Source organism: Rhynchophorus ferrugineus, unplaced genomic scaffold, assembly GCF_030347505.1.
Source record: "Rhynchophorus ferrugineus isolate W39M unplaced genomic scaffold, kcgeb_rfMv2 rfM2, whole genome shotgun sequence".
NCBI lineage: Eukaryota > Metazoa > Arthropoda > Insecta > Coleoptera > Curculionidae > Rhynchophorus > Rhynchophorus ferrugineus.
The window spans coordinates 85,605,951-85,620,432 of NW_027472581.1; the positions used below are offsets into that span (position 1 = coordinate 85,605,951).

Sequence of the window (14,482 nt, forward strand, 5' to 3'; positions counted from 1 at the left end):
CCTCGTCCTGAGGCCGCCACAGGGCCCCCTCCGATAACAATCCACGCACACCTACAAGAGAAATGTACACCGACGCCGATAACGTAGATAAACGCGTCACAAAAATGTCCTAAACACCTTCTGGAATGGATATCGCTTAAATAGGAGCAAGAAGCCGCCGAATACGTCGATAAATCCCTACAACTTTTCTAGTTATCAATGATCTGGACGTTCCTACGACCGTCCGCGACCTCCCTTCGCCCCCCCCTGGACGGAGTATATTGACGGTTTCCCCCACCCGTACTCGCGGTCAAGTGGAAGCGGATCGAGTGGGCTTGGCGTCGGCCTAAGCCTGCCCCTCAACGGGTCGACGTAGCCAACCGCCTGCTCGATCTGAGGTGAGTTTTACCTCCTTTTTCACCTGTAGAGAAAGGTAGTCATTCGGTGTTATGCTCGCTACCTGTGAGCATTTTAAAGCGCGGTAGGCTTTGATCCGTTTCCGGGGTAACACACACACACACAAACACACTCGTACACGTACGCACGGACGACGGCGTAAAGTTAGTTTCGGTGTTGACGGTGACGTCTTGGCGGTCTGGGTCCGACGCGGGGATTCGAACCGGTGCGGGTCGCTGTGTGATCGGGACTGGGAATTTCCGTGTGCCGGATCGACGGTCCACGTTTCTGTTCTGCTGTATTGGTACGCGTCATCGATACCAGCGAGTGAGTATCACAGTAGCCAGTAGAATCGTACACATTTTCGTTATTAGTGCTTGTGACTTCCTTACTCTCCATTACCATAACCCGAGTTATTCGACAAACACAGTGAGTGATTTTGGTACTCTTTCTTGTCATATTTATTTCTAAAAATAAATATTTTATAAATATACTTTCAAATTATTACATTTCAAAGAAAACAGGACGTAACTTTTATAAATAAAAAGCATTAAGATATCAGAAAATATATAGTTGTTTCGAAATATTATTTGAACATGCTTGTATTTATACAAAGCATAGAGCATTGTATTAACATATTCATGAATAATGAAGTAAAACTACAAAATAAAAATATAACAGTTTTAAATTAAAAACTGCTAAGTGAAATATATACTATAGACACATAGATTTTTTATTTATTTACAAATATTCCCCAGTGTTTTAACTGTATACGTCAGTTTTATGTTCGTTATATATTCGAATTCATATATGACTTCTAGTAATATTCTATTCATATAAAAATACTATGTTTTTTGTTTTTAAATTGTTAGAGTAGACTATTTTTACTATATTACACTTTACAAACAAAGCTTCCTAGTGGTTTTAACAGCTTTATTACTTACAACATTAATGTCAAATTTACATATCAAAATATATATTTTAAAAATATATATTCAAATTATTGCAAATTGGTTAAGAAAATGAGTCGCTTTTTGCTGAAAAGCATTAAGTTACTTGAAAATATTTGTCAATTTTGAAATATTATTAATAGTTCAAAAGCAAAGAAAGGTGCATTAAAATATTGGTAAATTATACAAATAATGAAATGAACTACAAAACAAAAGTGTAATAGTTTAAATAAGTTCAAGTATACTGTATATTATTTATTTATTTGCAAATATTCCCCGGTATTAATCAAAATTTGAGTCAATTTGTTATAGTAATATTTATGAATTTATATATTATTGCACTATTGTAAAATAATGTAGTATAGAATTACAAAAACTCGATTATATTTTAAAAACTATGTTTGGACTTGTTCTTGTAGCATAGTATAGAAGTTTACAGTACTACAGTTACTTTAAAATATCCTATTAATCATATTAATGTTTTTACTTTAATGGCTTTAATATTAATGTCAAATATACATATCAAAATAAATATTTCAGAAAGTATAGTTTCAAATTATTGCCATCTGACAATGAAAATTAGTTGCTACTAGAAAATATATGATTATTTTTAAATATTGTTAAAGGCCCAAAAGCAAGGAAGGTTGAAAGAAAGAGGACAAAATATTGCTGAATATAAGAAGAGTGAAATGAAATACAAAAATAACAGTTTAACATAAAAAATATCTAACTGATATATTCTACGGAATACTTAATATATTTAGTATATATATATATATATATATATATATATATATATATATATATATATATATATATATATATATATATACTAAATATATTCAATAAATACAATATATATAAATAATTTTTTTCAATGAAAAATATTTTTACTTCAAATTTTGAAACTTTTAAAAAATTTCCTAAAAGTAAAACTTGAAATGTCCGAGAATTAATATAAATCTGTTTTCTACAACTAGTATTATGTTTTAATGTGTGTGTTTTTATAAGAAAAACACATTTTATAGACTAATTAGCAAAAGCATAAAGAAGAATTCAGTTTAATTATAAACTTTCATGCATATAAAATAATCAATCAAAAATGCGGAAATAATCCTTGTTTAAATAATGTAAATACATTTTGATATTACTAATTTGTATCCCAGTTCGTGGAGAAGCGTTAGTTAATCTGTTATTTTGACTAATTAATAGTTTTTTTCCTAAAACACAGTTTAACGTAAAAGAATCAACAGCAACACATAACTAATTTTTGAGGAAACTAAATCATTTATATCACTAATTATATATATCAATGTAGAAGTAATTTAATTTATATCTTGTTTATATTATGTGAATTAGTATTTTAAATAAATAATCTTGATTTATTTTGTTGGAACCGAATTGCTTATATTCTTTTTAATTATGTAACACAAAACTAATTTAAATTAAATTTGAATTACACAACAAAAATACAATATTATATTTCCTTTCTTATAATTTTCAAACTCTCTGTGGACTTTTTAATAATGGATTAATACCGTAAATTAAATTGGGAAACTATTTTAGTTATTATTTATCTCAATCCAATGTAGTAAATATTCCAACTAGTTGAAAATCGAAAGTTAATAAAATAAATTATTTTAATATGCTTTTCAACATTCTTGAATAATAATAAACTGGGAGTTATTTTCGTATTTTAGATGTTTGTATTCGAAATCGTGTAGTATAGTACTTGATGGGGTTTTTGCCAAAGAAGTAGAATAAGTTTAATAAGTATTACTGAAACAATTACATGGAATAATAGCTAATAGCTAATAGAATATTTCCCATTTTACCGAAGATGCTTGATATACTTGAATATTAAAATATTATTTATTTCCACTTTATTGGTGTGTACTATTTGTTCATATATTTGTGTAAAAGTTGCCCTAAGATGCATTTATACAAAAGCTTCAAATTCACATTTGATTGAAATCCTCATTTGAATTGTAATGTATCATTTGTGTCATGTATTGATCTCAAAAAAGAGAAGGGATTCCTCATTTGCCTTTAATTATCTATGAAACCTCTTTCCTGCGATAAAGAGGAAATTACACATTTCGGATGGAATTAGTGCTTAAACTCTCATCTTATGCAGGAAGATCTTTTACCACTGCCATTTTAATACAAATTCTCCTTTGGTATCTGCTTAAGTTGCTAAAAAAGACATGATAACACGGCCAGTAGAGCTTTTGATGATGAATGTACGACGAATATTTAACTAATTCATTCTGTTGGACACTCACTAATTGGACAACAACGATGTATTTAATTAAGATACGACGCTATCTTACACGATTCAAAAACCCTTCCCTGTACTTGCTGAATTTAATGAGGATATCCAGTTTAATATTAATTTTCAATAACAACAATTTTCATCAAATGTATCAGTAGTAGTATAATCAGTACTATACATATATTGTTATATATAATTTTCATATATATATATATATATATATATATATATATATATATATATATATATATATAATATCTATTGGTTGAACGTGATTAATTTATTGATGAATTCATTTGTTTTTCTACCGAAAGTAGCCTCAATTGGTTAGGGAACTAATTGTAAACTCTCCCTATTGATTAAAAGCCAAATTATAGGGGTCTAAAAAAAGACACCCTGCCGTCTCGTGGACGAACCGTTTGATATCGACCAGCAGGGTCCAGGAAGACCCCTAATTTCCGTTTACTGAATTATTTATTGGCCAGAGACAAAAGCCACCCGTTTCTGACCAATATTTGTGGAGGCAATGTTTATTCCCATCGGGATTGGGTTATTTTTGATGAGTTCTCTTCAATTTCAGGTTTAAATGGGAGTGATATATCCGGTCCGAGATATTCTAGTTGACTGAAAACATGTTGATATCCAACGGGAACACTCTGTCGAGCGGGAACGACTTTTCCAGCGTTGCCACACTGTCGGGCTGCTGTCCGGTACCACCGGGACGGTCGGGAATCGTCAATTGGAAGATGGATCCTGTGGGATTGCCCGTACCTAACACCGCCCCTAACGTATTGTCGTCGGGGGTTTCCTTAAGTCCCACGGGTAAGTTTTTTGACTGTTTGGGACACGTTATTAATCACTGACGATATAAATTGAGTTCAAATACAAACAAGACAACGGTTATTATGAAAACTAGTTGAAGCAGAACCGCAAATGGTACTGAAAACGTAAAATATAGTTGATATTAGACGATTTCGAAACGCGTAAGATGATACACGACTATCGGAGACAATCGATTGATTGGTGTGCTCCTTGTCGGTTGGGGGAACTTAATATCCAACATTTGTCTCACCTACAGTGACTGGTTATACAATATGGCCGAGTTTATGATTACCCATTCGTATTGTCGATATAAAACAACAAGAATAAAGGTGAAATAGCGTCTAACCAACAAGAACATCGCACAACTACGTTAAATCTTTGGCATCACCAAGATACACTAACAAATAATTTTATCAAAAAAAGCTTTTAACTGAATACTGAAAAAAAAAACAAAACATAAAATAACTGAAACTTGAAATAATGGGTTAGAATCCTAAATTAATTTAAGATCTTTCAAATTATATAAAAAGCTAGTAATATAACACATAATCAAAAAGAGCAATGTGCAAATCTTTGGTATTGTCTTAGTATCAAAATTTTATAGAAGAAATGAAACTTAATACTATTATTATTATTTATTGCATGATCATTTCCTTTTCTATAACGTTTTTATTTATTTGGTGTTTAAGAAATTATGATTTTTTACTAGAGTTATGTTTTTATAATTCGTTGTTTTGAATTATGATACGGTTTTTGATTTAGGATTATTACATAAATTAACATGTTTTTATAAAGTATAGTTTAAGGCTTTTGTTTTGGTTTCTGTTTTATTAAATATGTATTATAAAATATATAATTTAAAAGTTAATTGGTTCGATTAACATAACTTTTAACGATTTTTTCGTTTAATATTTCATATTAAATTTATCATTTCATGTTTTGCTTTAGGCTCAATATTTTCGGTTTATCAGCAAAATATAATTGTGTATATTTAAAGTTTTGTCGTCGGGGGTTTTGTTAAGTCCCACGGGTAAGTTTTTCGACTATTTGGGACACTTTATTAATCGCTGACGATATAAATTGTGTTCAAATACTAACAAAACAACTGTTATTAAGAAAATTTAGTTGAGGCAGAATAGCAAACGGTGCTGAAAACGTAAAATGTAGTTGATATTAGACGATTTATAAACGCGCAAGATTGTATACGACTATCAGAGACAATCGATTGATTGGTGTGCTCCTTGTCGGTTGGGGGAAAATTAATACCCAACATTTGTCTCACCTACAGTGACTGGTTATCCAATATGGCCGAGTTTATGATCACCCATTCGTATTGTCGATATAAAACAACAAGAATGAAGGTGAAATAGCGTTTAACTAACAAGAACATCGCACAACTACGTTAAATCTTTGGAACCACCAAGATATACTAACAAATAATTTTATCAAAAACAGCTTTTAACTGAATACTGAAAAAAAAACAAAACATAAAATATCTGAAACTTGAAATAATGGGTTAGAATCCTAAATTAATTTAAGATCTTTCAAGTTAGATAAAAAGCTAATAATAAAACAATTAATCAAAAAGAACAATGTGCAAATGCTTTATTGTCTTGGTATCAAAAATTTATAGAAGAAATGAAACTTAATACTAAATAATTACCTTACTGTATACTAACAAAATTAAATAATTTAAGTATTTATTGCATGATCATTTCCTTTTCTATAACGCTTTTATTTATTTGGTGTTTAAGAAATGATTTTGTTCTTTTATTTCTATCTATATTACTGTTTTTATTCGATTAATTCATAACTATCGTTTACTATTTATGATACTGTTTTTGATTTAGGACTATTACCTAAAATAACAAGTTTTTATTAAGTTTAGTTTAAGTCTTTTGTTAATTGATTGGATTAACATCATTTTTAGCGATATTTTCGTTTACTATTTAATATTAAATTCATGATTTAATGTTTTGCTTTAGGTTCAATGTTTTCGGTTTATCAGTAAAATATAATTGTGTATATTTTGTTAAATTTTAAAACAAACACAGGACCGAAAAAAATATTATTTTACTGATGAATGTAGTAATATGTAACTACTTTAATTATAAATATATTTAATTTTTGAGGACCTTTTGTCGATAAATTTTAAGAGATTGATGTTTATATATCGATATTATTTTCTGAGTTAGATTAGTTTATATTAATGGGACCGCTACTTTTAGTTGTAACGTTATTCTGTTGATATATTTGGTGTTGAAATAATATCATTTCTATCAGTAGAGCAAATTTTTGAAGACACCGTTAATAAACTTAAGAAATTTAGGAATACCATTACTATTGTCATTGAAATTGTCCATCTTGAAACTAAACTAATTAATTGAAAATATATTTTGTCTATGTTAATCTGTAAATACTCAGGTCCAATGTAAACATTACAACTCTTAGATATCTGGGAAGATAGGTTTGTTCTATTTGAGTTTATTCACGCGAACATTTTATCCATGGACTATTGTTATTACATGTTTTGAAAAGTATATCATAATTTTCAATTCCGTTTTTTTCGAAAAGTTCCTGCAAATGTAATATGGTAAAAGTTATATAATTATCTGTATAAATATTTATCCACTCTTATAGATTAAAATTTTAAAACTGATTCTAATAAGTAAACATTTTTCTAAAATGTTTGAAAAGACCTTTTACATCAACAGGTTTAACCTGCAGCCGAATATTATCTGTAAAGTATTACTTTATTCAATTCGTTGGCTAACTTTATCTGTTGATGCATTTTGTAGTTTAAAAACCATATATTATATTAACCAATAGAAATGACTTTGTTGACTACTATATATTACTTATTGTAATATAAAATAACTCGTAATAATATTTCTAAACTATAATGTATATATAATATCATCCATATTATAATATAACATAAATTGCTCAAGTGCAGCATTCATAAACGTGTGTATCTTTCTGAGATATAATAGCATAATTAACAACAAACATTTCTGGCAAAAGACATAAAAACGTACTGTATTAAATTAAGATTTTCTCTATATCAACATAAATTGTTCATTAAGTCCTGATAATTAATTGCAAATAATTAATTAATTTAGGTTAAAAACTGTTGTTCATTAGAATTGTTCATTTTCTTTTTAGGTGTTTTATAATTTGTTCACTATCATTTCTTAACTATTTGGATACTATATATTTTTCGAGTATTAATATTCGAGTAGTTTATAAAAAAGACAAATGACCTGTGACTATGATGTTATTTAGTGGACACACAGAATACATATCATAAATCTGTTACTAATATAATCTTGAAATATTGACGATAATGTATCAATATATATCTTTTATTCATTAAAATAAAACAACATTTTGTACTGAATAAATATCATTTACGGGAGCTTTCTTCAACTAGGTGTCATTTCTAGTTGATAAGCATTGAAAGAACGAACTCTGATTAAACTAAGATAATTTATTGAGATTTATTTGAAAATATTAAAAAAAGGAATTTAATGTTGAAGATATCGAACAGCTAAAAACATGCGAAGGCTGATGACAACGTTTGGGATGTCATAGAGATATTTATGAAAATCGTAACGGTCCTCTAATGAAATATTTCACTTTATTGAATATATTTGAAGTCGTTGTTCTTTTTAATTGTTATTTATTTCGAACGAACGATTTAGTAAGAACGAATGACTTCAAAAAATTTCAAACATGAACTAATTCTAATGTACTTTGAGTAAGACACTATTTGACTATGTTCTGAATAAAATCCAAATAATCCTCTTTATTAATCTGCTCAATTACTGATAAAAAACGGATGGTACTAATTTGTACTCATGGTAATATTAAATGTCTCCATGTATTTTGACCAGCGATATATTTTGATGAATATGATTATAATAAGTAATAATATAAATAACCGTTAAAAATCTAACCTGACTGTTAAATTTAATGGTTTCTACGTATCTCTTCATAAAATAATAGTTTTTCGTTTAGCATTATTGAGTTATTCAGTCTATACAGACGCTAAGTATGGAACATACACAAGTTTGAATTTTCGACATTCATTAATTTTGTTGTTTGATATATTTGAAGAGATCTGCTACCGAAGCCCATCGAGCACTTTTAGAAATGTATAGTTATGCTGCACCTTTATATCCTGATTGTTAGTTTTGGTTTCAGCTATTTAAAATGAGGGACTTTGATGGTAATGAGAAGCAGTTGATTGAAAACCAAGAGCTGCAAAACATCCTGGCTTCAGAAAGTGTCCTACCTCGGTCTTCAATTAGACCATAGGTTCCAATGGTCAGCTCAAATCCAAACCGCCTTTGCAGAAAAAGCAAACTTCCAATACCCCAGAAAGCGACTCTGTACAATATACCATTTTGAAATATCCATGTTTCATCTAAATATACAAATTGATATAATAATTATTCCTTAATTTTGTTAGATGTTTTTCGAAATTGCATTCTTTCAAAACAGTGTCTGAAACTTACATTAAACTCTTTGGTAGGTTATCTTTACACCACTTAAATTCTATGTTACCTAACAGTATAGGAAGAGATGTTCTCCAACGCTCAAATAGCTGCAACTCTGTAACTCTGTCAGTTTTTTATGGATACTTTCCAGAAAATTTTAGAGAGTAATTAAGTAATTGTATTAAATTATATTTTGATTGTAAAAACTACTTACTGTTTCTGTACATTTCGTATATTTGATCTCTGATACAGCTATCAAGCTGATATTGATTCGTCAACCATTTCACATAAAAACTGTTTATTTTTGGTGAATTCAAGGTTATATTGTTTTTTATTTTTTGAGATCTTTTAGTGACCGTGCCCGCACTAATTTTCAGTACAGCTGCAATATGCTAAAAATATTTTCAATAAAAACCGCGGCGATTTAAAATTTATTAAAATAAAGCCTTAAAACAACGTTTGCCGGTTTATAATCCGTAACTATAATATTTTGAATAATTTTGCAGACGTTTGACAAACGGACAACTTTTGCAGGCTCTTTCGAGCTCTTCGGTTATATGTTCGAATTTCTCTAACAGCATTCTATCTCTTTTTAAATAGAACGAAATGAGAAAAATATTGTCTGAGAGTAAAACGAATTTACAACTCTCGACAGCCACATATTGATGGCGTGCGTCACTACTCTTTTGAATGGACTACAGTGTCGTTAACCAAAAACAAATACACTTACTGCATATTTGAATGCCCAAAACCGACCCATCCAAACGATGTAAATTACTCCAACAATAACATCAATTAAAAACCAATCGATATAATGAGAGGTATCGTTGGCCAGAACGTCTCCTAGAAGTAACGACCGATTTTACCATCAACAGAAAGTGTTAATTAAATTTGGTCTAATAGATTTTTTCTATCGCCTTCTGATGGATACAAAAAAAATTAATTATCTTCGGTCGCCGGGCCGCGGGCGCACACTACATCGGACGACCGTATTTGTCAGTCCTAAAATTGTGCAATAAAAATTGATTTTGTGATACGTTTTCGGCGTGGAATTAGTTGTTGGAGCTATTGAATAGTCCCGATTGAAAGGAGAAACTGATCGGAATGAATCGCCATTTTTTCATTTTAATACGAATAAATCAATAATTCTGGGAGGTGGGTTGTTTGCTCGCTGGGTCGGTTAGCGATAGATGTAATCGAATTGTAAGGTAGCTTATAGCGCGCATTGTACCGAAATTGTTTCGTAACCTTAAAATGTATAATTTAATTAAATAGGTTCGGTCGTGACGACGTCCGTCTGCTTCTGGTGAAGAAGCACGGCCCGTTGTTACGATTAAATACCGTTATATATTAACACGGGCTATAATAGGATGTAAACTTGTTAATTTGTAACACTTCCTTACTAATAGAAAAAGTCAAAACAAAGTAGTCACGACAACAAATTTTATACAAATCAAATAAGTCCTTATCATTAGAATTATATTTTAAGTATATATATTTATTTTGAAATATTTTGGTGCAAGAATGCAAGATATCAATGTAAAAATAATCAAAATAATAAAAATTATCAATATTATTGGTGATGCTGCTCCTTCATATTCCAATTGTTGGTTTGGGGTTCGCTCTTGGTTATTTAAAAGTGGTGATTCGATATCAATTTTTTTTATTAATTACATCTTACATCAAATATGCTTAGTACAATCAATAATTTACAAACTAATTTATTACTACTGTTCTGTTGTACTTGCATTATTCTTAAAGTAAGGCGAGTACGTGATTATTAGATCAGTATGCATTACCCAAATTAAAATAAAATTAAACTACTTAAGCTTAAGTTAAGAATACACTTATACATTAAACAAATTCGTGTGGTTTGGTTCGCTTCAATCTTCTGATTTCCTGTGTATTAACCAGTAGCTGTATGGCTTCCACGTTGCTATGATTTAGCAATTTTATTTCATATTTTATGCCGAAATCTCATATCCATTTGATTTTGGTAATTGGTAATTAGCAAAAAGCGTTGGATTACCAGTTTGTTTGATGTTTAAGTGCAACTTCATATTTGCACCTCCCAAATTGGCTTTATGATTGACTGATAAATCAATCTCTTTAATTTTGTGTCAAGTTGAGAGTATCTTCCGACAAACCAGTAAAGTTGCTTGACTTTGAGTCTAATCTGCTCTGTTTATTGACTAACATGATTTTTCTAGTTTACCCTAGAATCGAGATATATTCCGAGGTATTTAGCTGATTCTGATTGAAGAGTTGGACACTTGTCAAGTGATATAATTTCGCCTCAACGCAAAATTAACATGGATAGATTTGCAGGTATTAAGCTATATCTTCCAGTCTCTAGTCCATTTGTAGATCTGATTGACTGCTACTTGTACTTTTTCTACGGCCTTCGGCATCAATAACAAATAACAGCATGCAAGAGTTATTGAATGAAAATCAGATATTCTACCTGTTGATAAATCAACTATATCTGAAGGTTTACGCGAATTCAAACAAATTAACTGAAAATAAAATGTTGAATCGTTTCAATATCGCGGTTTCATAGTTTAAAAGATATATTTTCTTCCGAGATAGAAACAGTTTTCTCTGACGTGCTATAACCGGCTATGATGTCTTGGAGATCTAAGGTTAAATGAAACCGTTACTGTAGTTTTCTATCGACGCAATCTGAACAAATTGAGTGACATATTAATATAAACTTGACCAGAAATAGCAATAGTAATAAACGCAAATTATCCTCTGGCATGACAATACTTGAACACATGTTACAAGAGTTGGAAGGGATACACATAGATCCAGACGTACAACTCTCTGATTACCATTTATTCGGATCAACGCAGCGTAGTTTGGCTGGCACGCAGTTTCGAAATACTGAAGAATCGATGATTGGATCCTTGTCAAACCAACATAGTTGTGTCGAACCGGTATCAGTATGTTGCCAGCAATATGGGTGAAAGTTATAAAAAATATTTTGCAAAATACATGCAACCAACCAAAATATAGTAGCGTAAGTTAAGCGATTAATATTATTTAAGCCGGCTTGGTTGGCGCAGTGGTAAAGGCGACATAACGGTCCTCCCACTGTTGGGATAGTCGCTGGTTCGAATCCTGCTGGGGTATGGTCGTAAATTTATATTGTAGGTCCAGTCCAGATAAACCCTCATTGGTTAAAAGGAGATTTAAAATATTAAGAAAAAAAAATTATTTAAAAATAGTACTTTTTCCCTGTCCGCTGTTTAATAAATATTTAAATAATAAAATATTTAAATAAATACATATTATAAAAAATACTTATGTCACTATCCGTCTTACATTATACCTCATACATCTACATAACTATTTCCAAAATAACAACAGCTGCTGTACAAATCTTGAATGAAATGGAACTTATCCACGAATTGGCTTGAAGTGGTAATATATTTCTGTATTAGGCAAAAAATGTTTTTGGGTATTGTGTTGAAATAATGGATAATGAAAAGTGTAGCAATATAAGATTAAAACATGATAAGTTAATATTGGGGAACTGTAGACAAGCAATCAATACATAAAACATATAATTGGTATTCAGTCAGCTATAGGTTAAGATTAATACCAGAACAATGAATAGTGAGATATTCCATTAGAAGTTTTTGGGAGTCTCTCTGTATAAACCTGAGGAATGTAACTAAAACCAAGAGGTTACAACCAACAAAGGCAATATTTAAAATAACTGTCAGAGATAAGTTCTCAATAGGTTAGCATCCGAGGTGTAAAAGGGTAAAGGCTACGACAAAAATGACATAAAGAGTAAAACAATAAATAAACTTTAGATAAATTAAAAATAAATAAATAATTAGATTAATAAATACAAAAATTATATTTCACAATAAATACGAGGAAGAAGAACATTCTCCGACAAATCACATAAGCCATATCTTCCTCTAATGGTTAATAAGTTCTTGCATTTAGTTAAAATGTGGTAGACCGACGGACATATGTTCCATGAGGAGGAAAAGAGTAAAAAGTGTCCAATACGCGAATGTAATATAATATATCTGTGATAAATTGATCATTGCATTTAGTTGTAATAGTATTTTTGGCGAAGATATCATCCAATTTTGAAAGAAACATTAGTTTAATAGATGTTTTTTAACCACCTCAAAACCCAATATGCTTTAATTTGCAATATAAGTTTCTTATGAACATTTCGTAAATTTTTGTATAAATTTATATATTTTTCTATATGCATTTCTTACATTGAAAGCTTGATGCTATTATATTAGTTATATCCTATTAACAAAACATGTCATTTTAAATAAGTCTAGTGCTGTTATGTAAAGTTATAATATTGTCAGAATTGACGATTTTAAAGTTATCTGACTATAAAATGCCTTATCGATTTTAGATATATACATTTATGATATGAAATATAGAATATAAAACGAAGAAATGCAAATTAAATGTCATAAATCAATTATATGGTTTAATGAAATTGCTTTCCGTTTTTTTTCTCTTTGATTAAAGTTCAGTATCGATGATTTTTAATATTAATATTTATGGGGCGCAAGCTAGTGGGTTTCAGTCGGATTTCGCTGGCAATTACGCTCATAAAGCGGACTGGTTTCACTTGATTTATTCCTTTTATAGTCCTGATATTAATTAATACAGGTGAAATTATTTTAATTGTTTTACTATGTAGACGTCGCAACGATATAAAATATAACCGGTGAAAAGCGCGAGAGCGCTTTTCGTATTTGGTAGTTTTCGAGTTGACGTCCTCCGTATTTGCCGGGCTTGACGTCGCGCGATTAAGCACCGAAGCACGGTTATCACTCTTCCGAGTCGAGGCTAGGGCCATTCTTCATCGGTACCGATTCGTATTGGAGGTTATATCGATGCAAACATATATAGGTGCGATCAACACCGAACTAATCTGTCATCGGGCGTCTTAAAAGTTGGATTGTGTCGGTTTTTACGGGTTCAGATTTACGAGCGTATCCTCCTCGACTTTACAACGGTACAAATATGGAGGGCTTCATTCCTAATATCGCCATAACAGATTCATTTGTATGCGACAGTCTATCCAGTACATTTTCTTGCATCGGGTGGACTGTACAGGTGCTTGTTTATGGAAAAAATGTGTTAATAATCGTGATAAATGTCTCTGTATATGAATGTGTAACTACTATTTTATGCAAATGGTTTGTAAACACCTACTGATATTAAAATGGTGCAAAATTATTTATCCTATGTCAGTCTTTTTCTGACTGTAATGATATATAAAACACTCCTGGCGCATACGAGTTCTTTTAAGTCCTCTAATAACTCATTAGCGTCTTTTTCCTTGCTCAGTCGAGGAACAAACCCATAGGCATTTCAATGGCTTGAATATTATATATACAAAATCAAATATTTTTTTTGCTTAGTTACGAATAGAATTATCCAAATATTTTAATTGCAAAACCGGCTAATTTTGTTGCAGTTTTACTTTGATACGTTAGAAGAATGTATAGAGAAGGTTCACGTCAAATTTCACTGGAATCGGTTGAGCAGAACTTGAGGTA

The 14,482-nt window shown here is 30.4% G+C and overlaps 1 protein-coding gene across 4 annotated transcripts in view; it reads left to right on the plus strand.

Annotated features, from left to right (window-relative positions):
- The first annotated feature begins 563 nt into the window (after positions 1–563).
- Positions 564–14,482, plus strand: part of Eyg (eyegone) — an 82,641-nt gene continuing 68,722 nt past the window's right edge. For 3 of the 4 annotated variants that reach the window (XM_076395172.1, XM_076395174.1, XM_076395175.1), the window contains exons 1-2: positions 564–702; positions 4,181–4,422. In XM_076395172.1, coding sequence (XP_076251287.1) covers positions 4,233–4,422 — 190 coding nt within the window. In that variant the 5' untranslated portion in view covers positions 564–702; positions 4,181–4,232. Of the gene's footprint in view, positions 805–4,180; positions 4,423–14,482 lie in introns of all 4 variants that reach the window. The other variant, XM_076395173.1, reaches the window with a different exon arrangement.